The sequence below is a fragment of the Enoplosus armatus genome, chromosome 11 (assembly GCF_043641665.1).
Source record: "Enoplosus armatus isolate fEnoArm2 chromosome 11, fEnoArm2.hap1, whole genome shotgun sequence".
Classification (NCBI taxonomy): domain Eukaryota; kingdom Metazoa; phylum Chordata; class Actinopteri; order Centrarchiformes; family Enoplosidae; genus Enoplosus; species Enoplosus armatus.
In genome coordinates, this window is record NC_092190.1 from 1,500,895 (window position 1) to 1,527,218 (window position 26,324).

Genomic DNA, 26,324 nt, shown 5'->3' on the forward strand with positions numbered 1-26,324 from the left:
TTTGAAAGTGTTCAGGAGACTGAAGACTCCTCTTTTTTTTTTTTGCAGGACACCTTCACAGTTCCTTTGTACTGTCTTTTACATCTCCGTCAGTCAACTGAAGCCGGAAAAACACCGACGAGCTGCGACTGTTTTGTATTATTGTTGTCAGGGAAGTTTCTCTGATGAACTGGAGGTGTTTTCAGGCTGGAGGCTGCTGGGTTCAAACCCCAACAAACTGGTTTCAGACCAGCGTGTAACCACTGATTACTTGCATTGATTCCTCAGTTATAAACTACATAGATTCAATGCATCAGTCCTCCACAACAGGTCCGACACACAAAATCAACTGCCGCTCTCATTTCCCATGATGCTTTGGAGGGAGTACAGGAAGCGTAACGTCGGAGAGTTATGACAGTTATATTTGTTTGCAGTCTCCATTGAAAAGTAGCTGAATCAGCTGTTGGATGAACAGACGACTGGATCTGAACCGATTTATGGATGTTTGTGTTTCATGTGTTTAAACTTGAAAACGACCCCCAGTTCAGAGAGGCGACTGTACTGCTGTCAGAGCACTAACAGGGTGGTGGTGGTGGTGGTGGGGGGGGGGGTGTATTGTATGAAGTGGCATGTCTTACCTCCGGTACTCCAATCTTCCTGCAGGCGTCCAGGAAGTTCTCCACATTTCTCCGACACTTGGCCATGCTGAGTTTGGGCTGCAAGCACAAAGTCACACAGAGATCATCGTTTCCTGAACAAAGCGTAGGATCCGGAATGTTTTATGCACTTTGGCTTCAAGAGTGTCATGAATATTCATTCATCTCAGGGGTAAAAAGGTTTAAGACCGACTGTCGGGAGACGTACCACTGCAGGCGAGGGGACGTGGATGCTGCCGACGGAGCGCGGGCGAATGTGATTGGCCAGATGGCAGAGCACGACGCCGTCCATCAGAGACGAGCCGAGGTCTTCGGGGAGGGCGACCTTCAGCCTGCTCTCGATGCTCTGAGAGAAGACGGCGGACATGAACACTCGCGAGTCAGGAAGGGAGGGAAGTAAAAGCAAAACTCATCACTTTAATTATTAAATCAAAGATGAAAGGTTTTCGCTGTTTTGTACGAACACGAAATTATGCATTAAGAGTTTCACTGATGCACATCGAGAGAAGCACGACAGAGCAGTCCTCCGTTTCCTTTGTGCATTGCATTGTGGGATGTTTGCAACAGATTCAGAAAGCTCCACGTGTTCTCTGCTCGAGATTTGTTCTCGATGTGATCGTGTGATCGTCTGCTTTTTCCAATGTTTTTCCCGTGACCGAATGAATGGACAGAACAGAGCGTCCCTTGGAATCACACACTGGTGGATTCGTCAAACAGTGATAAGTTAAGTGTGCCTCACGTCTCGCAGCTGCTCCATGAGCTCCAGTTCCTCGCGCAGCTGCTCCATCTTTCTCCTCATGGTGAACTGAGGATCAACGGACTCCAGACTCTTGTGGCTCCGCAGGAACACTGCGACAAACACAACGAGAGGGGGCGGCCAGCGTTACACTGAGAAATCACCTCCGCTTCGAGGTCTGCCTGATGGGAGGAGCTGGGTTTAGCTAAGCCCCACCCCCCCCTTAGTTACTGTTGCTACGCCTGTCAAGCTTTCCACTGTATAACTGCACATATGCATTTTATGATGATAACAGAGGCAGATTTACCATCAAATATATATATATTTTTTTTTCCTTCGAACAAATGGGTCCTTTAGCCTCTAATTTGAATTTGAAACGATGACCGTCTCTGGCAGACCGATCAGCTGTAGCTAGCATGCTAGCTAACACCAACTAACACCGGTTGAAACTCTGTCCTGGTTAACTTTTGAGCGTTTCACGCCGACTAACATGATGAGAAACCCGCAAAACACGCTGTTTTTAATGGCTCCATCCACGACATCACGCTCGCTCAGGACTGTGATGTGCAAAAATAAAGCTAATGGGTCCCCAGTAAAAAAAAGTCTGCCTCCTCACCAGTATTGAATGGTGAAGCTAGTTAACCGTAGCATGATAGTACAGCAGTATAAGAAAGAACGAAGGTCATAATGTTCAGTTTGTGTTGAGGCTTATTTCAGAGGCGAGCTGATTCGGCTGTGGGATCCTTTTCGAGGACGCGCGTTGAGGTGTTTCCGTTACTCAAGTCTCCTCTCGCTGACAGAAACGCTGTCCACATCCACACTGGAGATATTCGGTGACACAGAAAAAAGGCATTTCTGCCATAAAAGATGCAGAGGGGCTTACGTAAGCGCAGCAGTCACGCGCACCCGTGCAGTCGGAGCTCAGTGCACTTTTAGCTTTTAGCAGTCACGTGGAGGGAATTCATGGCTCTGGTTGCGGCAGCCTGCAAAGAGCGACGCACTGAAAACTGACTGACTGCACTTTAAAAGCTCTGTGTGCGGAGAGGATTACAACATCTGTCAGCTGCTTCTGATGGCACGAGGTTTCCTTCATAGGAATAATTTGGTAAAGCTCAACATAACAGTTTAATACTCCTAAAATCTTCGACAAACAACTAAAGAACTACTGGACAGAACTATTGGACAGAGCGCCCCCCCCCCCCATCCCTAAACTAAGCTGAGCTAACAACCCGGCTTCCCAAAATGTCAATATGAGACGAATCAGACGAAGAAGAACTCGATGGGAACTGGAATTAATAAGTAGAATCCGACTCTTTAATAATAAACAGGCAGAGAGAGAGAGAGAAGAGCAGCTTCCAAACAGTGTGTAGGAGGACAGAGTGAAACATGCCTCTTCACACACTGAACCAACAACACATGACCCCCCCCCCTCTGCCTTTTACAGCTAAATGAAGCTGCAGGCGGCTTTGGATGTGTAGTTCCGCTGAGTGACACAGGAGGGAGCTACAGGGTCTCTACGGTGGGTTCATGTCCTGTAGTGGAGAGCGGGGGGACATGAAGTCTGCAGGATGTGAATGTTTTGGTCTTCAAGCACTCAAAACGTTCTCTTCAGCTCTCTCTCTCTCACCCTGAAACTGGAGGAAGACCCTTTACTAAAAGCATGTCTGACTTTCTGGAAATTGTCTAAAGGCAGCAAATATTCAACATCTCCTAAAGAAAAGACATTTAGTCAGAAATCTTCATGTCCTTCTGGTTCTACAATCAACGGATGAATCAACTGCTTGATCATCTGCACTGTAAATAAAATAAATAACATTAATATCACACTCATTTTCTCTTTTTTCGGGTGATTCAGTGGGTCTCAGGTTGCTGAGAAGAGAGTGTGTGTGTTAACGTGCACCTGCAGGTGTTTTGTATCGACTCAGGTTCGGGTAGGATGGTCACGAGTCTTTCCAGTCTTTCCAATTCTTGGAGCTGTGAACAGCCTCTTGAACGTACAGCAGACTCAGTGATGAGTTGTTTGTTTGGCTCGGGTTAGGGTTTTTATCTTCTAGGTCAAGCTGCTGAACGCCTAATGGTCACCATCTTAGGTTGACGTGTCAGCATGTTAACATTTGCCAACTAGCAGTAAACATGTGAGGCTGATGAGCATCATCAGCTCTGCAGGTGTTTGGTCATAAACCAAAGCGTTGGACACATGTTGACCTGATGGTGGCGCTCGATGAAGAGTCAGAGGCTCACCAGAGTTATTACAGTTCAGAGCAAGTCACTGTTTGTGTGAGCTCCTCGTCTCTTTGTTACCATGGTGACTGCTCGGTGCCACTGATGCTACCTGCACCTCTCTCTCTCTCTCTCTCTCTCTCTGGTACAGCTGACAGATAATATCTCTGATCAGAGAGCTGAGCTGGTGCTTGTGTGTGAGAAAGTGAACTTTTCTCACAGTGTGAGTGTTTGTTTCTATTCTGAGAGTTTCTGTATAAATGTGCTGCCTCTGCTGAGGTCCCAGGTTTAATTCCTCTGAGCTCTAGATGGAAAACATATACACAGAAATATTAAAGAGAATATACACAAATGAATTCATAGAAAAACAAAGAAAAAAAAAACCTATAAACTTGAACTCTGTAGTTTTATAGACAGACGGCACCAGCTGGTTGGCAGCCTGTTGAAGCAGCTTTTTTTTTTTTCCTGTCAATTTCTTATTAGACTCACTATTTGCTCACTATTTCTGCACATATATGTTTGCACAATTCCAGTTTAGGGTCTTATTGGCTGTGTATAACGTAAACAGCTTGTGAACAACATGGTTTTTCTGCTGTTCCCTGCTGTAAAATGTAAATGCTTCCATAGTCTTGTTGTATCTCAACTCCATTTGCGCCGTAGCCTTGGAAACAACAGAACTTTAACAGAACTTTATCTTTCGCCTGCATTGCAATGGGTGTATTTGTGTGTATCTTCTGAAGTCGGCATCACGTGCTCAACAGCACCTCAGCAGGACTTATTAAAGGGCCGATTCATCCAAATCACAAAAACAGATTCTTCTCACGCCTACTGGCACTGAGGCATGCAGACAGCTTCGGGGGTTTGAAATCGCCACCTTGTCCGTATTTAGTTGCGCTAACTTGGGGCTCCGTTCACCTCCACCGTAGGAACTGAAACTACATTTATCAGCACCTCATTCCACCGGCAGGCCGATCAAAACATGTAATATTAGAGTTCCTGTTAACAGATGGAGCTGGACCACCACCACCACCACGAGAGAAACTACTGTTACTGCTCTCTCACACACACACACACACACACACACACACACACACTCAAACAGGGGGATGATTGGTTGTTAATGAGGTCAGGAGCGATGATGATGGGAGCGTGTCAGTTCCTGGTGATGTCACCTTCCCTGAGGCCTGGGCCCATTACAGGCCATTAGTCATAATGTGTTATCACACTCGCACACAGGCAATGTTTCTTCATGTAGAAACACGCAACGCTTTCAGAGAGGAAAAATGTTCTTATCACTGCAACACCAAACTGTGTCAGTCGGAGCACAGAAAGACTGATCCTCACTGATTTGTAAATGAACTGTCCTCTACGGTCAGAGCTGAGAGTCGGATAACTGTGGGGGGGGGGGGGGCGAAAGTTAAAAATTCATATGAATAAAATTAAAAAACTTTACAGCCCTGTGAGACTGTAATGTTCATTACACACCAGAAACAAAACGTGTTAGTTTAGCATTTCATATTTAGCATACTTGTTAGCATTGTTTAGCACATCTATTCAGTAAAATAGGGGTTAAAAAAGGTATTGCTTTAGCATACAGTATGCTGAGTTACAGAGGGCTCCATGCTAACATTTTAGCATACGCTAAAAGTATGCTAACACACTGCACATGCATACACTAGGGCTCACTGCAATCAGTGGACTCCAACATATGTTAGCATGTTCCCGGCTAGCTAGCATGTTACCGGTTAGCTCACCAGCTACAGTCACTAACCTACTAGTCCTGAGGTAGTCACTACGTCACCAAGCTACCGGCACCACCTGTTTTACGCGTAGATTCATGTTGCTTAGCACAAGCTAAGCTAAATAGCTTTAATGCTAATACACTGATGCTTCTCACCAACATAACACACACTACAATGACAACTTTAAGCACTACTGGTATGTTAAGTTACTGTAGGCGCCGTGCTAGCACAATAGCATACGTTGTAGTTTTGATTCAGATGTTAGCGATGAGCCCTGCCATCAGAGGTTGAAGTAAAACCAAGATTTAACATGTTGTGGTTTCAAAGTAAACTGAAAGGGTCTCTGTGGTCTGTGAGGGGTTTGTTAACATTCAGAAGTTAATGTGAGAACAGTTTCACAGCTCACAGTCACTCTTAACTTCCTGCAACACACAGAGCCTTTTATGGACCAACTGACTGACACAGCTCGCCTCGGGGAGGACACACACACACACACACACACACACACACACACACACACACACACAGCTGTGATCCATCTAAAATCTTGGACTCCATTCCAGTGGAAGTGGGATACTCCTTTAGGGACCATTATCTAACACTTAAAATATAGGAGCTAAAAATACACTCACATACACACAAATGTGAACAGACTCATTCATACAGCAGACGCTGCGCACACACACACACACACACACACACACACACACACACACAGATAATTAGATAATAAAAGCTAATTGGAGAGACATCAGGCCTCTGCTGTCTCAGGTTCTGAGGCACCGTACAGACAGGGAGTAGTCAGCGTACAGCAGCCAGAACACGAGATAAAACCGCTGCTTCTCTGGAACCTCGACACGTACCGACGGAGGGAAACAGGACAACAGGAGTGACGACGTACGTCAGGATGCTGCTGGTAAGTAAGTTGCCATTAAGACTTTCTTACAAATGGCACTTAACATAGAAAAACTTAAACTTGTTCCGTCAGATTCAAATTCTCACCAAAACAAAAGTGCACCAAGACAAACAGCTTTTTTAAGATGCCGATATTTAAGATGCAGATATTGGGCTGTTCATTACGTCACTAAATGTATTCAAGACAGGACCTTCACTGTCAAAATGAAAAAGCTGAGAAAAACTCAAACTTCAATAAAACTTTTGTTGAAGCCACAGAAAAGCTCTTTTTCATTAGATCCTGAACAGTTGAGTCCTCACAAACTGTAACACGTACTCAAGTACAGTGTTGAATTTAGATAATTTCAGACCTTACAAGACTCCTCTTGAACACACCCTGTATTCAACCTTTTCCAGAATCTTAATGCTCACACATTTTGGTGAGCTTCAATGTCTGTGTGTGACCACACTGCTATAGTAACACACACACACACACACACACACACACACAAAGGGAACCTAACTTTTACCGTCTGCTCGTCCACAGCCGCCACACACACACCACACACATGTGAACAGCTGGAGATGAAAGCAGTGTATGGTGCTCTTTGATCAGTGTCTGCTGCTACCACACACACACACACACACACACACACACACACACACACACACAGAGCTGCAGCAGTCATCTACAACACCCTAACGCCGGGTTCAGACAGCAGGCGGAAATGCTGCAATATGTCAATTATCTGCGAGCAGTAGCCTGTATATGAATATTATCGTTACATCAAACAGGAGTTAAAATGATTGGATTTTTGAGGCCAACATTGATATATTAAAGTACAAGCTTTAATGAACTTTAATGTGTTCATCAAAGAATTGTGACTTCAGATTCGTCAGTGCTCTCTGGGTGGACGCGCGATGTAATGGAGACTCTCCCAAACACGTCTTGACATTTCTCTCTGCAGTTTCTTCTCACTTATTGGCTGATATGTGTATGACGAGGCTAAAATCAACTGATACCGATGCTTCTGTCGGGCTGCACTACTCATAGCATCTGTCAAGGAATCATTTAATATGAAAAAGAGAAGCTTCATTCAGCTGTGGATGATCTAGATGCTTCAGGTGAACCCAAATCCTGGACTGGAGTTTTAACTCACGTAAAAAAAACAACACGCACAAATCTTTACTAAAGGCTGTATTGATTGTCACATCTAGTGGGTATTTTCCAAACATACAGTTTAATAAGTTCATGTCCATGCCGGGCCACGGCAGAGGGATATGTTTTGGCGCCAGTAGGTGGATTTTATTACCTTTGGACAGAGCCAGCCTAGCTGTTTCCCGTCTTTATGCTAAGCTAAGCTAACTTCCTCCTGGCTATACCTTCATATTTACCGTACAGACATGAGAGCCTGCGTCCAGGTGAGTGTGTGACCTGACTCTGCAGCCTCCCAGGCGGGTTAGTTTAAAGAGGCGGGACCTACCGCGGCTGTGCATGCCTCCGTCGTCATGGCTACGAGGTGTATCTCTATGGAAGGGCGAGGCCTGTGAGAGGAGGGAGGGGTCGAGACAGGAAGGAGGGGGCGAGCAGGGCAGCGAGGGCGGGGCTGCAACCAGGAGGTGGGCGTGGTCAGAGACGCAGGAAGTGGGCGTGGTGTGTGTAGTGCACCATGGTGAATTGAGTACAGCAAGGCAAAGTTCATTCCACAAAAACACACCCCGAAAAAAAACACCAATATCGCCAGGAGAAAGGTCCGGAACAATTGGTTGGCAGGAAATAAATAGACCAATGGGAGGCAGGTGTTGATACAAGAGACACACACATGCAGGCAGGGCAGATTATGATTTCAACATTAAGAGTCATGCAGCAGATCAGTGAGAGGAGAAATGAAGGAACAGAATGAATCACGTATAAAAGAAAAGGAGGATGTGAAGAGGAGGGGAGGGGGGGGGGCGGGGAGACACACCAAGACATGACAACACATAACACACAACAGCACAAAAACAAAATAAAGATTAGTGGCATTTCACTTTACAGATCACCTGACATGCTGTTAGCATCATGTTAGCTTCATTAGCAGTTAGCAACATTTCGCACACTGGTAACAGTTAGCAAACAAAGGCTGGATGGTTGCTAGCTCTAAAAAAGAAAATTAAAAAAAAAAAGCATGAGGCTGAAGTTTGCTATGATCCTACGAACACAGCGGACAAGCAAGAGGCCACGAAGCTGCATCCAACACGGCTGCCGAACTGGATTAACGTTAGCAGGGGGCTGATAGTCTGCACCGACTCTGGGTTAGCTTGTAGCGCCGATCCAGGACGGTCATGCTCATATCGCGGTCCTGGATCGTTCATCACATTTGTTACAGGACGACTGCTGAAAATGCAAATACACTGGGCGGTAGGAAATCTAAGATGGAAAAAAACTGATGTCGGGTCAGTGCAGAGTAGTTCTGCACTGTGGTTTTGCTGCTTTTACTTAGATCTGAACACTTCTTCCACCACTGTGTCTGGCAGGTTGTTTTGTCTTCCAGTAAAGCTCATAAAAACGTCTCAATAACGCTAAATATTCATGACTAAATAAGCAACAATCAAAGTTTTGAACAAACAAATCTTTACATATTTATATTGAGAACTGAACGGTCAAAGACTCAGCTAGTCCGCCCGTCGGGGACCGTGCGGGTGTGGTTCCTGTCGGATTTGATTGACAGTAACGTGGCAACATACGCAAACAACTCACCACTGTGAAACCACAAAAAAAACCCAAAACAGAAATCTCTGCGGACATACAACTTAATCTGTTCTAATGAAAATGTGTTTTCAGGCTCTTTAAAGTCAAGATGACAGATTTAATTTGTTTTGTATTGATGTTAACGGCTTCTCTTGTTTGGATTTAATCCTGATTTTTATTTCCTTACACCCGCCTTAAACTACACCGCAAAAACTACAAACTATGTATGAACAGAGCTTTTTTGATCAAATCATCAATCACGTCTAGATTTGTTTAGACGTTGTACTCGCGATGCTGTACAGAAAACCAACATATGAAGAACACCCCACCCAGTGAATCGACCTATGGGTCGGGTAGACCGGGCACCTGACCCACCCTCTAAGCACAAATCCAACTCACCTGAGCGGGGCTTCAGTCCAAACACCGGGCTGGAGAAGGACGGGGGTCCGCTGGCTGGAGACCTGTCGTCTCGCTGCGGCGACAGAAAAGGAAAAACAACACAGTTCAGAAGTCAGGTTCACTAACAAACAGTGAAAGTATAATTCATAAACAGACGCTGGATGTTCTCTGTCCTGCGCTTCATGTCGGGGATGTTTGCAAAGACGCAGACGGACGAAAGACACAAAAAGAGACATAAAGTACATAGAAGCACAAACGCTCCTGTGATGAAGTTAGATGTTTTAACAGATCAGTGGCCTAAAGTTAACCTCTCTACTTGATCCTCCCTCCTGTCTTAAACCATCATTCATCTTACGTAACCAGCAGAAACTGATTCAGAGTCAGCACTCTTTAAGAGAAGAGACCCCCCTTCAATTTAACAGAATTTACAGCGGTAGAGATTTTCACAAAGGGAAATCCTCTAAATCAGGTTTCCGGGTTTCCTCCGCGATACCTGAAATCCTGAGATAAGCCCAAACAACAGCTGATGGGGATTCAGCTCAAAAACAACAGAGCAGAGAGGTTTTCCAGCCCGTCCTCCAGGACAAACTGACAGAGGTCAACGATGATCCTAAAGGACCGCTTGTCCTCATTAAGTGGTTTTGCTGTGATGTTTGCTGGCAGTGCAAACTGTTGGTTTACAGGCTCATTGGCTTTCTTTGCAAACATGACATGAGAGGATCGACGCCCATCTCGTGTCGTGTGCGTCAAGTACAGAACTGAAGTCAGGACGTGGTTAGCCTAGCTTAGCATGGAGACTGGAAGCAGGGGGAAGTGGCTCGCCTGGCTCCTGTCATTGTTTTCCAGGAAGTTTACAGTATTTGGGGATGCAACACAAGACTTTAGTCAAACAAATGAGATGTTACTCAAGAACTCAAGAGTGACTGGTGAAGCACCTGACGTCGGACTGATGTAGAGCGATACACAAACATACTCCCCACCTGTTAACGCGGGTGACCTGCTGCCAGATGAAATGTGACACATGTGAAAGCTCAGTGTGGTTTATTTGCCAAATAACTCACAGCAAACAGACACACAAGTAAAAGAGCGTCAGATTAGTGGGGAACACGACTGAGGACAGTTCAGGGCTGAGGGGCGGGACAGAACCTACATCCAGTGGTTTGGTGCTAGGTTTACCTTGATTGACATATGCCATTCATACTCCCGGCATGCAAGCTGGGCCTCAAACCTGGCCTTCTCTAGAATCATCTGTCTCTTCTTCTGGAACTCATAGCCACCTTCCTCCGTGAGCTGCTACAGAACGCATCAAACGCTTTAAATTACCTTAAATCGTATTACTCACATACTTATCGGCTTTATAGAGACACAAAGTGGTTTAGGAGCTACTGGATCTCTACCATGCGGGTGTACTTATCAAGGAAAATGCATTTAACTTCACGGCAGCTGCTAGATGTGACGCCACTATGTGCAGGATTTCAAAATGTCCCACGTTGGCGCCCCCAGTGGTAGCATCAGATAAGACAGACAGCAAATGACCACAGACGCTTTTTTGTGTCATTTGTATTGAATACGTTTGTGTTTGTTGACTGTTGACCCATGTAGCAGCGTGAGGTTCCCTTTGGGCTCTGCTGAATCAGGATGGCCATTTGAATAGATATTCAAATGATTAATTGAAAGAAGGTTAATTGATATTGAATAATTATTAGCTGTGGCTAATGTTCAAGGCATAAATGTGCCATATCATGTTTAGGCTGCGTCTGTTCAACAACTCCCAAAAACATAACATTTATCGTAACTGACCACATATTTTCATTGGACACCAACAGACATCCGTCACATGATCAAAGACAGACGTAATGAAGACTTCTGAACTCATTACAGGGCCTTTAGTTCTGTGATCTTAGATTGACCTCCTTACTGTTGTTTTTCTGTAAATTGTTGATCTAGAAACTGCAGTTTACGCCAAACTCACTGGAAGTCTCTCCAGATAAAAGCGTCACCTCGATGACTGAAGTTCAATATAAAACAAGTGCTGTTATTCACTGTCAAATTACAACACAGGTGTCAACTATCATCACGTACGCTGACGACAACATATTGTTTTGACTCAAAGGAAGAGAAGGTCTGCACACGGTACCTTCGGTGTGGTGACGCCGTCATCACTGTCCTGCCCACTGGAGACAAAGGAAGGACACGATGAACTATGCAGACACAGCAGCAGTGACAAAATGCATCTACTGATTATCCTACATGCAGACAGTCAAAGTAAAAAGAGTGGCTGAACTTCACAAGGCAAAGCCGTACGCCGTTAAAAGAACTCTCAAATGGGAGTCAGTGTGGGTCATTTCAAGGTCGGACACTGGGCAGTGCGATCCTGGTATTTCCTGGAAAAGTTGGACAAAGGATGGAGGACTGACACCTACCAAAGACGGTCAGTTTAACTCGTCATTTCACCAGCAGTTAACAGAGCATGAAACATCAGTACTGTTGCTATGGTTACATTCAGTTTAACATACCTTGAGGCGCTGAGTTAGAACAACTGTGGACCAGAACCACCTCTGATGTGTCCTTATATACAATTTTACCAGCCAAACAGAAATGAGTAAACACACACACACACACTCAAAGTCTTACTTGAGTGACTCTTCCACTGTGACCATCTCCACCGGGTAGAGCCGAACTCCAGACAGATCGTCCTGCTCTGCGTTCACTCTGACGAACACGAGAAAGTCGTTATCAAATCGATTCATTTGATTTAGAGATTTCAAACTCCTCACACATGGCTGTCCCCAGGGATGCAAAGTGATGTGTACGTGAAGTGACGGATTTCTTTAACACTGTGAAACAGGATTTTGTTTCTCATTGACTACTGTTTGTTTTCCTATTTTTTCTTACTTTTGTCCTTTATCCTTTATCCTAACTCCGTATATTTTTAAATTTTACTGACTTTTGAAGTTGCGCCCTCTACAAACATGCTGGTGGAGAGAGTTCTGGTACTTTTTTTCCCACCCTGGAATTACTTTCATTCAGACGTCGTACAGTCGCGCAGCAACTCCTGGGCCACATTTTTGTATAACCCCCCCCCCCCCCCCGGGGATCAATAAAGTATTTCTGATTCCGAACTATGTGCATGCAGAGCAAGTCCTAAACATTTCTGTAATTAAAATAACTTAATTTGAAGGTTGTGCAAGTCTACACAGAGTGCTTTCTAGTTGAGATAAAAATCATTCTCAGGGCTCCTTATTTGCACTTTAATGTTTCAAAGCACTGGGAATTGACCGCTATTTATTTTGAATATCAATAAACAGTAATTTTGCTAATAGCACACTGCATTTTGCTTGCAGTGCTACTTTTAGCGTTAAGAAAACATAACCGTTGCATGAGACATGAAATAGAAAACATGAAGGTAGAGAAACGCAATACTACTCAGTAGTAGTAGTGTGGAGAAGGTTCGCAGCTCGACCTGAACTCCACTCCGTGACGTGTTGTTGCTGGTTCTCACCTGCTCGGGTCCTGCAGCAGCTCCACAGCCTCCTTCAGCTGGTTGATCATGTCGATGTGGAGCTCTGTGCCCCCTGTGACCTTTGACCTGCGACCCCCGAAGACGCAAGTGATGGTGAGTAACGTTAATGTTCTACAATCGCAGGTGGTCATCGTGCCATAGAGGACACGAGTTGCCTGAATGTCAACTAGATATAAAACGCATGAAAATATCATTAACACTATTGATACAATATAAAATACAGATTCATATCAGTTTAACTTAAATATAAAATGCTGAAAGTGTGTTTTTATACATCTCTCAGTTCTGCCTTTGTTGACTCACAACTGTGGCAAAAATAATAAAAAGCCCTCAAACGCGCAAAACATAAGAGACAGAAACGCAGACAGACGGATGAACTTACATTTGTTGTGTTGGCCACTGTGAGTCTTCCTCTATCCTGAGGGGTTCGTCAAAGTCTGCTGCTGTCCGGCCCTGCACAGAAACACATGTTAACACACACACACACACACACACACACACATTAACACTAACACTCACCATCAGCACCGGCTGCAGCTGTCACATGATCCACACAATCACTCAGCCATTGGCCAAAATTCAGAGACCGCCATCCCCTGGTACATAAACTCAACAATAAGGACACTGTCACAGAGTCTTTCCTTCCTCCTCTCTCTCTCTCTCTCTCTCTCTGTCTCTCTCCTTGTTCCTCACTGGGATGAATGGGTTAACTGGGATGAAGCCAGACCACTTTTTGTTGTCACTTCTTCTTTCAAGCCAAATCCATATTTTGCCAATTTAGACGGGCCTGTAAGGACACAGAACTAAACTCGGGTCTTATTTTGGTAGTTTTCCTTCCTGTCAGTAATATTAACATGGGACTCGCCAAGTTCATTGATCTGAGATCTGGGAGCACGGAACAGTTTATCCAGATTATCTAAACCACTTTATCTGGAGGCAATAATCCCCACACAGCTATAGCAAGTACGGCAGGTCAAAGTTGAGGCGGGGAAGCGGAATCTGTGAGCTGTGACGGATGTTTACAATCAGACAGTTTGGGTGTCATTTTTGCCGTCACCTTCGTTCGTCTAATCTGGAGGTCGCCTGACGTGCTCGTGCTTCTTCACCGTTACAGACTCGATTTCAATACCCAGCTATATTGCATGAATCTACACCCACCGGCTCCTCAGCTCTTTGTGTGGTCCGCTTGTTTTATTCTTGAGTCCTTATTTGGTCACAGCCGAGTCTCCACAGTGACTCACAGGCTCAGTGTGACGTAACCATCTATAACAGGGCCGTCTCTCTCTCCGGCTGCTGGGCTTTTCGTGACACGTCAACAGACAACTTTGAACTCCAAAAGTAAATCAAATGATTATTTACTGACACACAGTGACAGTTTGGGCTCCATTAGAACAAGCTGCAGACTTCAGGAGCCCCCCTCCCCCCCACCGATGACAAGCAGTCTAACTAACAGTGGAACACGTTTTACATAACCACCCTTCATTATTCATGAAGAGGACCATTTACTGCGTCGCTCTTTAATAATAAACTGAGTGAAACTCTGAGGGGGGGGGGGGGGGGGCACGACAACATGCAGTCTCGCCTTGATGTAGTTGACGAAGCGAGTGCTGAGAGCAGAGTCTCTGTAGCTGAACTGGTCCCTCAGGGCCTCCGTAGGGCTCTCCTCGATCAGCCGGACCGAGTCGGAGTTTGGGTCTGCTGGAACAAAAGAAACGTGAGCCGTGAATGTCTCGAACACGCGTGCTCTGGAGTCACTTCGCTGTCCGCCATCTTGCTTCAGTGTGTAAATGTATTGTTGTTATCATCTTCATCTCCATCAGTTTATCACGGAGCGTTCAGGTGATCCTCGTACACCGTAGCGCCTGTCCTAAAATGTCTTATGCACTACTTTCTGCTAACAATCCCACAATGCACTGCACATTTGATAGAGGTGAGTTCAGCCTCACATACTAACTAAAGGAAAACAAGTGATTTATTCAAATAAAATAAACAAGACTCAGTGGATATGTTGCTCTCTATTTCCACTCAGAAACTATTTATAATCCCATTACAATTATTTTTGTTTGTTCGTTTTTATTGTGTGTAGAATATAATACATATTGGTTTTATAGGAGATGTCAACTCGAAGGGGCTTTAAGGGACTTATTAGTGTTTTCTCCACATTTCTTTCTTCACTAAAACGGGTTGTCAGTTGTCATCACAGCAACCTCTGGATGTTCAAACCTGCTCATTTTTGAAAAGACGGGTGCACAGAACGCTGAGAGGCTGCGAGAAGAATAACCCAGACAGCCTCTTTTCACTCAGCTAAATGTGACCCTCCATCAGCTGTGACCTGATTGAGGCTGATTGAAGTCTATTTAAACTGTGTGTCTGGGGAGCTGCTGTGTCTCTAATAGAGTCCAACAGCCCAGATACTGAGAGACACACACACACAGCAGGCAGGTAATGAAGAGAAGCCACAGTGACTGTGTGAAGCACACAAACCTTCCTGTTTCAGTCTAACAGGTCGATAAATCCGGTTAGTGCTGAAACTATCAGATGATAGTGCTGGGAAATACGGAGAGCAGCATCAAGACTCTCTAGCCGACCTCGTGTCAGTCATATCTCGACGAAAGTCATCAGCAAACATGTAGATCCTCAGTCGATCATTTAAGATGACGCGTGTGTGTGTGCGCGTGTGTGTGTGTGTATGTGTGTGTGCGCGTACCTGTCAGGGAGCTGAGGTGTTCACTCGAGTCGTCTTTACTGATCCCCTCCTCCTCTGTGATGTGGCTCATCGGTACGTTGAGACTCAGGCTGTCTTCATCCGACGGCTGCAACCAACAACAGCAACAACAACAACAAACAGCTTTAGAGCTGAAACTACTGATTATTTGATTAGTAGATTAAGTCACTTATTAAGCAAACATGCCAGACATTATATGGTCCCGGCTGCTGCTTTTTTTCTGTTTTATATCTTTACAAACAGAATATTTGGGGGGTTTGGACGGTTGGACAAACGAGACATTTAAAGACGTCACTGCGTGTCACCGTTATGAAAATAATCATTAGCTGCAGCTCTAAACAACTTTAAAGTGTAATGAAGAAACACTGAGTGCTGAAGACCGCTTCTGTTTGCAGTCGGACTCGATGGGAAAGTTATTAGTTAAAATTAAATTAACCGTTATCTTCTAATTAATGCTGCCGTCGTCTTTGATAATAAAGCTGGTTGTTCCAGCTGTAAAACACTGCACCCTCTTTCTCAATCAGAATTTTCAAAATGTTCCAAAGACATTTTGCAACATGCAGGTCTGCAACTGACAATTACTTTCATTATCGACTCAAACACATACAGACAGTGCAGAAGTCCATAGAGGGATTAAAGAATTTAAAGAACAAGTTTTGCTTTGTTACAACAGAGTGACCTCTCAAATAATCCGACTTCAATGTCACCGACAAGGTGGAGTCTTCAGAGTAAAAGTAAGGATGAGACAGCTGATCAGAAAACAAGAGAAACATTTTCTACTGCTGAAACTCAAATATCAGCAGCACACAACAGACACTCATTACAACAGAAATACAGAAACACACACACAGCACATAGAGACAATTACACAAAGACAGGCACACACACACACACACACACACACACTCTCAGTACCTCAGTAGCAGACAGTCTCTTGTCTCCGTTGTCGCTGCCAACTCCTGAGTCGCTGTCCTGCTTCTTCTGCTGCTCCATGTCCTCCACACTGCAGACACACAGCACAGGTCACACACCTGACACACACACACACACACACACACACTGTGTGTGTGCGAGCTGAAGACAAAGTGAGCCGCAGTGAAACAGAGAGAGAGAGCGAGAGAGAGAGAGAGCACAGCCTCCATCTCTACCCCCCACCCTCACCCCCACCCCGTCAGGATGTGTTCACACTGCTCTGTAAATCCTGATTTCCTGCTCAGTTTTAATTAGGTTTTGCAGAGTGACTAACACGGCTCTGAACAGCTCCTCTTTCCACACTGACAGGCAGGTGCTAACGACGAACACGGACAAAATGACAGAACCTATACATCACTAAATGAAGGCACTACTTTGTTGAGCGCCAGGATCCCCTTAAGCTTAAATTTCCCCAAGCAGCGTTCTTCAATCCTAAAAACTGAGCAAGAACTGTAAGAGCTGAAAACACAAAGTCTATCTAAAGGAATCAATTACAGAAAAATAAACACACAACTCTTCAATCAATCAATCTTTGGAAACCCCCCAGAGTGAAACGTTGCCATGAGTGGTTTACTGAGCGGTGACCCTTCAGGTGATAGAGCGAGGCTGCATTCGGCTGTGCGGCAGTGTGGGAGCTGCTAGTATGCCGGCTCGTACGGGAGGTCGTCCGTCCGCATCAACACGTTTAGAACACACATTTACTTTCGGAAAACAAGCTTCTTCTTCTTCTTCTTCTTCTTCTTCTTCTTCTCGTGGGCGTCTTCCGATCTGATCTCAGCAGCGTGACACCGGATTCGGTCCGAATGCCGCCTAAGTTTGTGTTTCCGCGTCCGTGTTGGAACAGCTTCTCTGTCAACGGTGCACGGCAACAGTTTCTCTCGGTAGTGTAACCTTATCGCTGTCTCATCCTCTTAGTGGCCAGGCGGAGCTGTAAGTTGCCAAATAGCATCATCTCACGTCATCTTGTTACCTCGTTTATTTATCACATTGACCGGAGAAGAACTTTTGATTTCATTTTCTCTTTACACTGAATTACAAGAACAGATCTGAGGCAAGTGTGCAGCGTTCAGCTGCAGTGTGAACGCAGCCCTGTGGCAGTCTCTAAGCAACTGAAAAATGCTGTGTGCTGGAATACACACACACACACACACGCGCACACAGGCTAGGACTAAATGAAGCTCCTGTGGGCAATATTTGCACTCCTCTCCTCCACTGGATCATCCTGAATTGATTGAATTAATTTCCACTTGATCTACAGTCACAGAGCTGTTTCATGATAAACGTCCCCGGTCCCTCTGTGACCTCTGACCCCAGACCTGCTCGTCATCTTAGTGATTTAAAACACAAAGCTTATTGAACACTGATAATCATCGCGTAAATGCCAAATAATGCAAATGCAATTCTCCGACGGCAGATGTGACGAGAGGATCAGACTCAAGACTGTCGTTTTATTTTGGCGGGGCACCTGCAGAGGCAAACTGAGCATCACTGCGTGTCACTCTTATCTCCGTCTCTCTTCAGGTCTTTGTCTTAATGGAGTTTTAAAAATAGCACGAATCAGTTCTCAGCTTCCTCTGGAGAGAGAAAGAGAGAGAGAACATCTGAATTCATCTTTCAAAATCTGGAGGATTTGTTGACTAAAACAGTCGCTCGGCATCACATGTCAGATGTCGACAAAGTCTCCTGAAGAGAGACGACCAGAGAAAGAACAGAGAGGGAGAGAGAGAGAGAGAGAGGAAAAAATAAAGACTGGGGAAGAATCAAAAGAGACGCAAGTAAAAGAAAGAGGAATAAAGACAGGGGTGGGGGGGTAGAGAGATAAACAAGCAAACAGGAAGCGAGAGAGAAAACCACAGGGAAGGACGGGATGACGGAGAGAGATGGAGGACAAATCTGATGAGGGGCGTGGGTGTGTGCGCTCCAGGAGAAGAGAAGAGGAAGCGTTCTTCCCGCCCACGTGTTGGGAGCGCTTTATGAGGGCGGACATTACAGAGCTCAACGTCCTCCGAGAGGCTCAGTTTCAGGGTCTGAAGCGGCTCGCGCTTCGCTTCTCTCGTCTTTTTTCGCTCCCTCCGTCCTTGACGTCTTCACCTCTCCCCCCCCCCCCCCCCCAGTCAACAGGCCATTCTTGTGAGACTTGTGGACTCCCAGGTCACGCATCCACACCTCGTCAAACGCGGTCCAAACGTCCTAAAGTGCTCTTGCTGAGCTGACTTTCAGCCTACATCTGTAAAAACCGTTCAGGCATTTCAAACTGAGAGTCTGACGTGCGTGTTTGTTTGTAGCAGCCAGAGTTGCTTCATTATCGGCTTCGTCGAGTGTGTATTCTGCCTTCACCGCGGCTTTATTAAAACACACTTCCCTTCATTTACTTCTCGTCTGTGCACATCCCTTACTGCCTCGTTCATTTGCAGTCCAGCGGCCGCGTAGTCGTTCTTGTTCGTTCGTGTTTGTCCATTCATTTGTTCCGTCTTTCCTTTGTCCGCGCATTCCTTCCATCAGTCTCCCACTTCTACAACTGCTCCCTTGTTGACACTTCTGCTCCTACGTTCTCCTCCATCTCTCCCTTTGATCACACGGCTGGCTTCACTCCCTTCATTCCTCCGTCCGCGACGCCAACACTTGCTCCTTTGTTTTCTTGTGAGATTCCTCTCTTTCTTTCCTTCACCTGCTCCTCGCTCTTTCTGTTGTTTGTATCTTCCTCCGTCCAGCAATCATTCATCTCATCTCATCCTCCGGCATCGGGGGGGGGGGATTTGGCCCAACTCTGCGGCGGACTCCTCCGATGGCAGACGGGCCGTCGGCGAGACCCAGCGGGGAGTCGGGACGGATCAGTTTCAGCTGACTAATGGGGGATTTGGCTCCAGTCTGAGAAACTGAGGAAACTTTGTTCAGACAGCCGCTTCTGTTCCAGCAGAGACAGACGCCGTCCCTCCACACGGCGTGATGTCGTTCAAACCAAACTACAATACCCATTAACCTCAGCCCCCGTTGCTATGGAGACAAAAACAGTTAAAAGGGACAAATTCACGACGCTTTGATGTTTCTCACTGAAATGCACCTTGGGAATCGTAGTTGACTCGAAGGAATAGTTTGATATTTTGGGAAATAGGTTTCTTTGCTTTCATGCTGAGCGTTAGCTGAGAAGATTGAAACCTCTCTCATATCTGTCTGTTAAATATAAGGCTGCAGCCAGCGGCTGGTTAGCTTAGCTTAGCATAAAGACTGGAAACAGGGGGAAACAGAAAGAAAAATCTACCCACCAGCACCTCTAAAGCTCACAGATGAACCCGTTATATCTGTTTTTTTTTTTAAATCTGTACAAACTGAAGTGTAAAAACAACAATTTGGACAACTTTGTGGCTCTGAGCAGTTGCCAGGCAACCAGTAGAGACTTCAGGAAGTTACTGGTCCCGGCCAAGAAACAGTCCGACAGTCAGTCTACGCAGAAAACGAACTGGATCTCTTCATGTGGAGCCGGGAATAACTCAAGAGAACTACAGAGAATCCATCACTCAAATGTTTCAGATACCTGAAGTGAAATATAAGATTTGCTCATCATCAACATGTGAAAAATGACATCATAACATCATTTTAGCGCGCTCTGCAGCTGCTCCAGAATGACTGTTTGGAAAATTAAAATGGTGCTTTTGTCTCATGTGCCAGAAGGCTCCAAGATCGATGAGGCCATCAGTCTTCCATGTGCCAGAACTGTGTTCGACAGTGTTCCCATTAAGTTTTACTGGTTTAACAACTGCTGTGATACAAGCATAAAAACAGATGAGGGATCATGCGGAGGAGAGGGAGAGGATGGTGTCCTCCCATTGGCCGATGTTTAAGTTGCCACAGTAACTGACCTGCCGGTGGTGGGCCGCGATAGGCTGAGTCGCTCGATGACAGGCAGGTAGAGAGAGTCGGGCATCTTCTCACTGCGACATGCCTCGATGCTCAGATACTTGAATATGTGGACTTTGCCCTTTATACAGATCTGAAAGAGAAAAGAAGATGAGGATGAGGACGAGGAGAAACGGCTTTCTCTTCTCCTGCGTCAACGCAGACGTCAACCTGAACAACCTGGAGAGTCTTCAGCTAAAGCTATGACGCAGGATGTCACTGATGCCTTGTCAAGCAGCAGACTGATGATGGTGATACCGTTCTCACTGTGGGTTAACCTTCCTACTTCAAGTTATCATGTGATCTCATTCCTGGGAACATGTCGGCCCAGGCGTATGTGACGTGGTCCGAATCAACCTGAAAACGTACAATTATATAATTCTCATATTTATATACAGTATGTTTCAATGTGGTAAATGTAAGAACTGTGTTCCACTGTCACTGCAGCAGGTTGCAGTGTTTCTAAGGAAGTGACTCTGTTACTTTGTCTTTTAACTTCCTGTCCACACAGGAAGTAGAAATGTCTCCGGTTGAGCTAGTTGACACCGAAAGTGACTTTGGGCTGAAGGTCTTTTTAATGTGATATCTGCTGTGGTACTAAGAGACAGGAGTGGGGTGGGGTGTGTGTGTGTGTGTGCGTGCGCACCTGGGCAGGTGGACTCTGCAGTGGGTTGTTTTCTAACTGGAGGGACTGGAGCTGTTTCATCTTTCTGTAACACACCGGGATGGTCGACACTTTGTTACAGGAGAAGTCAAACTTCACCAGAGGAAGGTCAGCCAGGTCTGCAGGAACAACAACACACACACACACACACACACACACACACACACACACACACACACACACACACACACACACACACACACACACACACACAAAATCATCAGTTAGTTAAACAGGTTAATCAGGTTTAATTTCAGATCAGATATAAAACAACACTTTTTTCCGTATGAAAAAGTGAAGGTCATCTTGTATTCGAGGACTTCATGTTGCTGTGTTAGCTTGTTGCTTCAGCCTGTTTATAGTGAGTCTTTTGAAGCCAACTCTTACTTGCAATTCTGAACTAAAATGAACTGAAATAAAACATTTACAAGGTGGTGTCTGATAAGACTTGTTGAATTTTGCAAATCTGGAGTGGACCGCGCGCACACACACACACACACACACACACACACACACACACACACACACACACAAACACACACACTCTCTCACACGGCTCAAACCGCCGACATGTTTCCCATCACACAGAACAATGCAGCTGTTGTTATTTCCAGAGGTTTGTAATTGTTAGCAGGCGAGCGTCTCTCTCCGGTTCTCTTCATGTGAACTTGATTCTTGAACTTTAGAACTAAAATACCTGGAAATAAACGGCTGTTCTAATTGTCCCTCAGCTTTAATTCAGTGTTCGAGGTGAACGCAGCCTGCTAACAGTTACAGCCATGTCTGCAGGCTTCTGCGTGAACTGAAGCTATAAAACTCAACCAACTGGTGACCAGATAAGTTAAAGAGCTGAGAAGGACGTTCACATTGAACATGGACACGTGCGGAACCTGAACGTCATCAGTCACCTCAGGCTGAACTAGTAGGAATAACCACAAACAGTTACAAACTCGAAGATGTTCAATTTAGCATCGTTTGTTCTGACTGTGATGACTGAGAGAGGATCAGTCAGTTTCAATTTTAAAAGTAGTGGTAACACCGAATGATTCAGCACGTGGGTGGTTTACTACAGAGCTGCTGACTCACTCAGCAGAGATCACTTCACCTATTAAAACCGAGAGACCTGACCGTCGAAAGAGAGAGACGGAGACAGGGAGACAGAGACTGAGAGAGAGAGAGAGAGAGACCTGACCCTCGAAAGAGAGAGAGAGAGACAGAGAGAGACAGACAGACAGAGAGACAGAGAGAGAGAGAGACAGAGACAGAGAGACCTGACCCTCGAAAGAGAGTGAGACAGAGAGAGACAGAGAGAGAGACACAGAGAGACCTGGCCCTCGAAAGAGAGCCTCAGAGAGAGACTGAGAGAAAGAGACAGACAGAGAGACAGAGAGAGAGACAGACAGAGAGACTGAGAGAGAGAGAGAGACAGACAGACAGAGAGACCGAGAGAGAGAGAGAGAGAGACAGACAGAGAGACTGAGAGACATCAGTTGCTCTGATATATAAAGAGGAGGGTTGACCTGTTGACCTGAGACGTTGGACACCTCCACCCTTTGACTCTTGCTGTTCATGTTGTGTCTTCAGTAGAAGAAGAAGAAGAAGACGAAACCTCTGTGTATTTTAACCTTCATCTTATTTCTTTGTGCACTATGAAAAAAGTACGATTTCTACAGAAGGTTCTAAAAACCTTACCGACCCTTCGCAATCCTAGTTGACACCCAAGAATAGTGCTAACGTGATTAGCTGATTCATTGGTTAATTAATTAGTTGGTCAATTGACTGTAGTTCCTAGTTTTGAAGATGTCACTTTTCGCGACCGTGTCGGACGAGACTAAATGCTGAGCTGAAAGAATGACATGGCAGATGAATGAATACTGAAAGCGACTCCTGTGCAGTATTCCTCCGATGTAGAACACATTGTGGTTCTCATTCCTGGTTGTTTCCCCGTCACTCTATAAATAAACTCCTCCTCACTGGATGTGTGCGTGTGTTGACGTGAATCCTTCAACATTCAGGCCCCTCGGACGGACGCGAACACAAACAGCTCAGACTGATGTGTGGGTTTGTGGTGAGAAACCATTCGGGGAGTCACATCCTGCAGACTGCCAATGATGCATCACTGAAGCACCCATCAATTCTGACGACGCGAACATTACAGACTCCTCCTGACAGCGTCTCGTAATTAAAACCCCTTGTAGGCGGTAATAATGTCGGCTGAGCAGCCATGACGGAGGGAGGGCCGCCACCAGAGAGCATTCCTCTGGTTACTGGATAAAAATATGTCTCCGATTGTATTGTATACAAAAACATGATCACTCCTGCTGAGGTCACAGAGGACAACTGTTTAAATTTAGTCAGAAAAGACTCGGTAGAATACTTACTATGCAAAGAAGCTACGGGATAAGCCGACGGTCTCTGCCTCTGTGAGCTAAATGCTGGCCCATCTTGGCTGAGCGTGTTAGCATGCTAACATTAGCTGAGTCCAGCTGAGGCGTCATGAGTGTCATCAGTTCATAAACCAAAGTGACGCATGAACATGTTGACCTGATGATGGCGCTAGATGAAGAGTCAGAGGATCACCAGAGTTATTACAGTTCATCCTGAGAGGGGGGGTGTGGGGGGGGTTCATGAACAACGTTTTCTGGCTGCTGGTGCTAGCACGATAACAGTCAGACTATCATCAAAGTCTTTAGGATTCATCTTCTGGGGACCATGAATGCCTGTATTTTATATTTTTACATTTGTATTTTGTAATATTTTTTTGTACTTGCGTTTAAACCGACCGATGTTCTGTTCTCTAAGCACAAAACTCAGGGCTGAAAGGCAACATTTCTGTGCCCTGGAAATGAAATTCCTCACTGATTTTGTGTTTTGTAAACGCTGAGTCACCGACACAACACGTCATCGTCCACAAAGAATAAAAGCAACCAGTCAGCCGAGCGCAGGTATATTTGTGTCTCTCGGGGCAGGTAATTGCTACCCAGCAGCAGCACAGAATCTATGGAGGAGCCTCTCGGAGGTTTGCCTTCATGTGGTTGTAAGCCAGTAAACAGTTCCAAATGCTACTAGCTAACCCATACCATCTGGATTACTTTGGTTTACAAAGCAGGTTACTGGGCAGCGAGTATAACCGCAGAACAACTCAAACCACTGAGTCACAGAAACTTCAATACACCAAACAAATGTTTCACTTTTACATCAATTCTACAACCAACATGGCTGTTTATCTGAAGAGCTGTTTTCTCCTTCAAACACTTCCTGCACAACCCAATCCCGCACTGTAACCGTGATGTCAGCGCGTCAGTCCAAGAGATATGTTGAGATTGCGATGAATATTTGTCCTGCCAGCTGAGGGAAACGTCATCATATTTCAACACGAACCATGCTAGCTGTTATCAAACGACTTGTTAGCTAACTGAGGGATGAAGTTGGCCATATCGTCAACTGCTAGAAGATCCCTGCAGCCTCACTCACGGAGGTTGCAAGTTTAAAACAGTGAACCAGCTCTGTAAAGCTTTTCATTCAGGTTACCGCTGTATGTTTTGTGCTACCGTTGTTGTAACCAAAGCATCTCTGCTGCCAAAGGGATGTTTCTGGCTTCGAGGAACATTTTTCCGTCAGGTCTGCAGATTTGATCTTCAGATCTGAGTTTGACTCTCTAACATTAGAGTCTCGCCACCCCCGAGCTTGGCCAACCTTTAAAAAACCACTAAAACTGTCACGGTGGTCTTATCTCTGGGGCTCTGCGGAGCGGCAACGAAGTCTGCACAAGTTCAACAGATATTAAATCAAAAGCAACATCCCTCCCTCTGTCAGGCTGCCGTCCAGTCTGCTCGGCCCAAGCCTCCCTGTCGCTGTGGCATCAAGCCGCCGAGCCAGATCAAAGCTCATCAATCAACCCGGGATATGGCCACAATAGTGAGGGACAAGCGTGCGTCAAGTCAGGAGAATACAGCAGCGAATCCAGACAGCCTGGCGGACTTGAAGCGCAGGGATGAAGCCAGACGAATCATCCAGAAAACTGCAGTCGTTCGTCATTCAGAACATCAACAGGAGGAAACAGACTGTCTTCCAGTCTGTTTACTAAAGACCCACCACCATGTTGGAAGAGTGACAACACTGCTTTAATGCTCCGGCTGCATTTACACGCATTTCTATTCCTGTGCACTGTGTTTAGGTTTCATATCAGTTTTAGTTTTAGAACAAAGTATTTTGAGCCGCTAAGTTTCATCAGGAAAGAAGAAGTACGAGGTCAAATATCAGAGCGTGACCCTGGACAGCTTATCTGATAAAAAAACAAAAACACTCAGCTCAAAATGTTCTATTCAGCGAACATCAGGAGGCTCAGGAAGCAGCAGCATAATTCATCGCTCCTCAGAAAAACACAGATGTAACTCTAGAAAAATGTGAAGGAGTAAAGATAACGAGAGTGCAGCGAGGTTGGGAAAGTACTTGCTGTTCAACACTAACGGTTGGTCCATCAAGAGACAACTGAACAAACAACTGTAGACTCCGGTTTATTTGAACTGTATCCGTCCAACAGAAACACAGACTGAGCAGGTATTGTGTTTTTCAAGCAATGAGCCGACAGGTACAACACCTGACAGACAGACAGTCAGTCAGTCAGACAGACAGACAGACAGACAGTCAGTCCGACAGACAGTCAGACAGACAGACAGTGAGTCAGTCAGTCAGACAGACAGACAGTCAGATAGACAGTCAGTCCGACAGACAGACAGACAGCGAGTCAGTCAGTCAGTCAGTCAGTCAGACAGACAGACAGACAGACAGTCAGTCAGTCAGAGAGACAGACAGACAGACAGACAGTCAGACAGTGAGTCAGTCAGTCGTCAGTCTGACAGACAGTGAGTCAGACAGACAGTCAGACAGTGAGTCAGTCAGTCAGTCAGACAGTCAGTCCGACAGACAGACAGTCAGTCAGACAGACAGTCAGTCAGTCCGACAGACAGACAGACAGTCAGTCAGACAGACAGTCAGTCAGTCCGACAGACAGACAGACAGTCAGTCAGTCAGACAGACAGTCAGTCAGTCCGACAGACAGTGAGTGAGTCAGTCAGACAGACAGACAGTCAGTCAGTCAGTCCGACAGACAGACAGACAGTCAGTCAGTCAGACAGACAGTCAGTCAGTCCGACAGACAGTGAGTGAGTCAGTCAGACAGACAGTCA

At 45.6% G+C, this 26,324-nt stretch overlaps 1 protein-coding gene across 1 annotated transcript in view; it reads right to left on the reverse strand.

Annotated features, from left to right (window-relative positions):
* The window catches only part of lrch1 (leucine-rich repeats and calponin homology (CH) domain containing 1), a 56,048-nt gene that overhangs the window by 2,685 nt on the left and 27,039 nt on the right, over positions 1-26,324 (reverse strand). The window contains exons 5-19 of the mRNA XM_070914463.1: positions 21,118-21,254; positions 20,435-20,565; positions 16,521-16,608; positions 15,588-15,693; positions 14,463-14,578; positions 13,263-13,333; positions 12,860-12,946; positions 11,992-12,069; positions 11,495-11,531; positions 10,534-10,650; positions 9,358-9,430; positions 7,712-7,834; positions 1,375-1,484; positions 844-981; positions 618-695 (exon numbers count right to left, since the gene is read on the reverse strand). Coding sequence (XP_070770564.1) covers positions 618-695; positions 844-981; positions 1,375-1,484; positions 7,712-7,834; positions 9,358-9,430; positions 10,534-10,650; positions 11,495-11,531; positions 11,992-12,069; positions 12,860-12,946; positions 13,263-13,333; positions 14,463-14,578; positions 15,588-15,693; positions 16,521-16,608; positions 20,435-20,565; positions 21,118-21,254 — 1,490 coding nt within the window. The remainder of the gene's footprint in view (positions 1-617; positions 696-843; positions 982-1,374; positions 1,485-7,711; positions 7,835-9,357; positions 9,431-10,533; positions 10,651-11,494; positions 11,532-11,991; positions 12,070-12,859; positions 12,947-13,262; positions 13,334-14,462; positions 14,579-15,587; positions 15,694-16,520; positions 16,609-20,434; positions 20,566-21,117; positions 21,255-26,324) is intronic.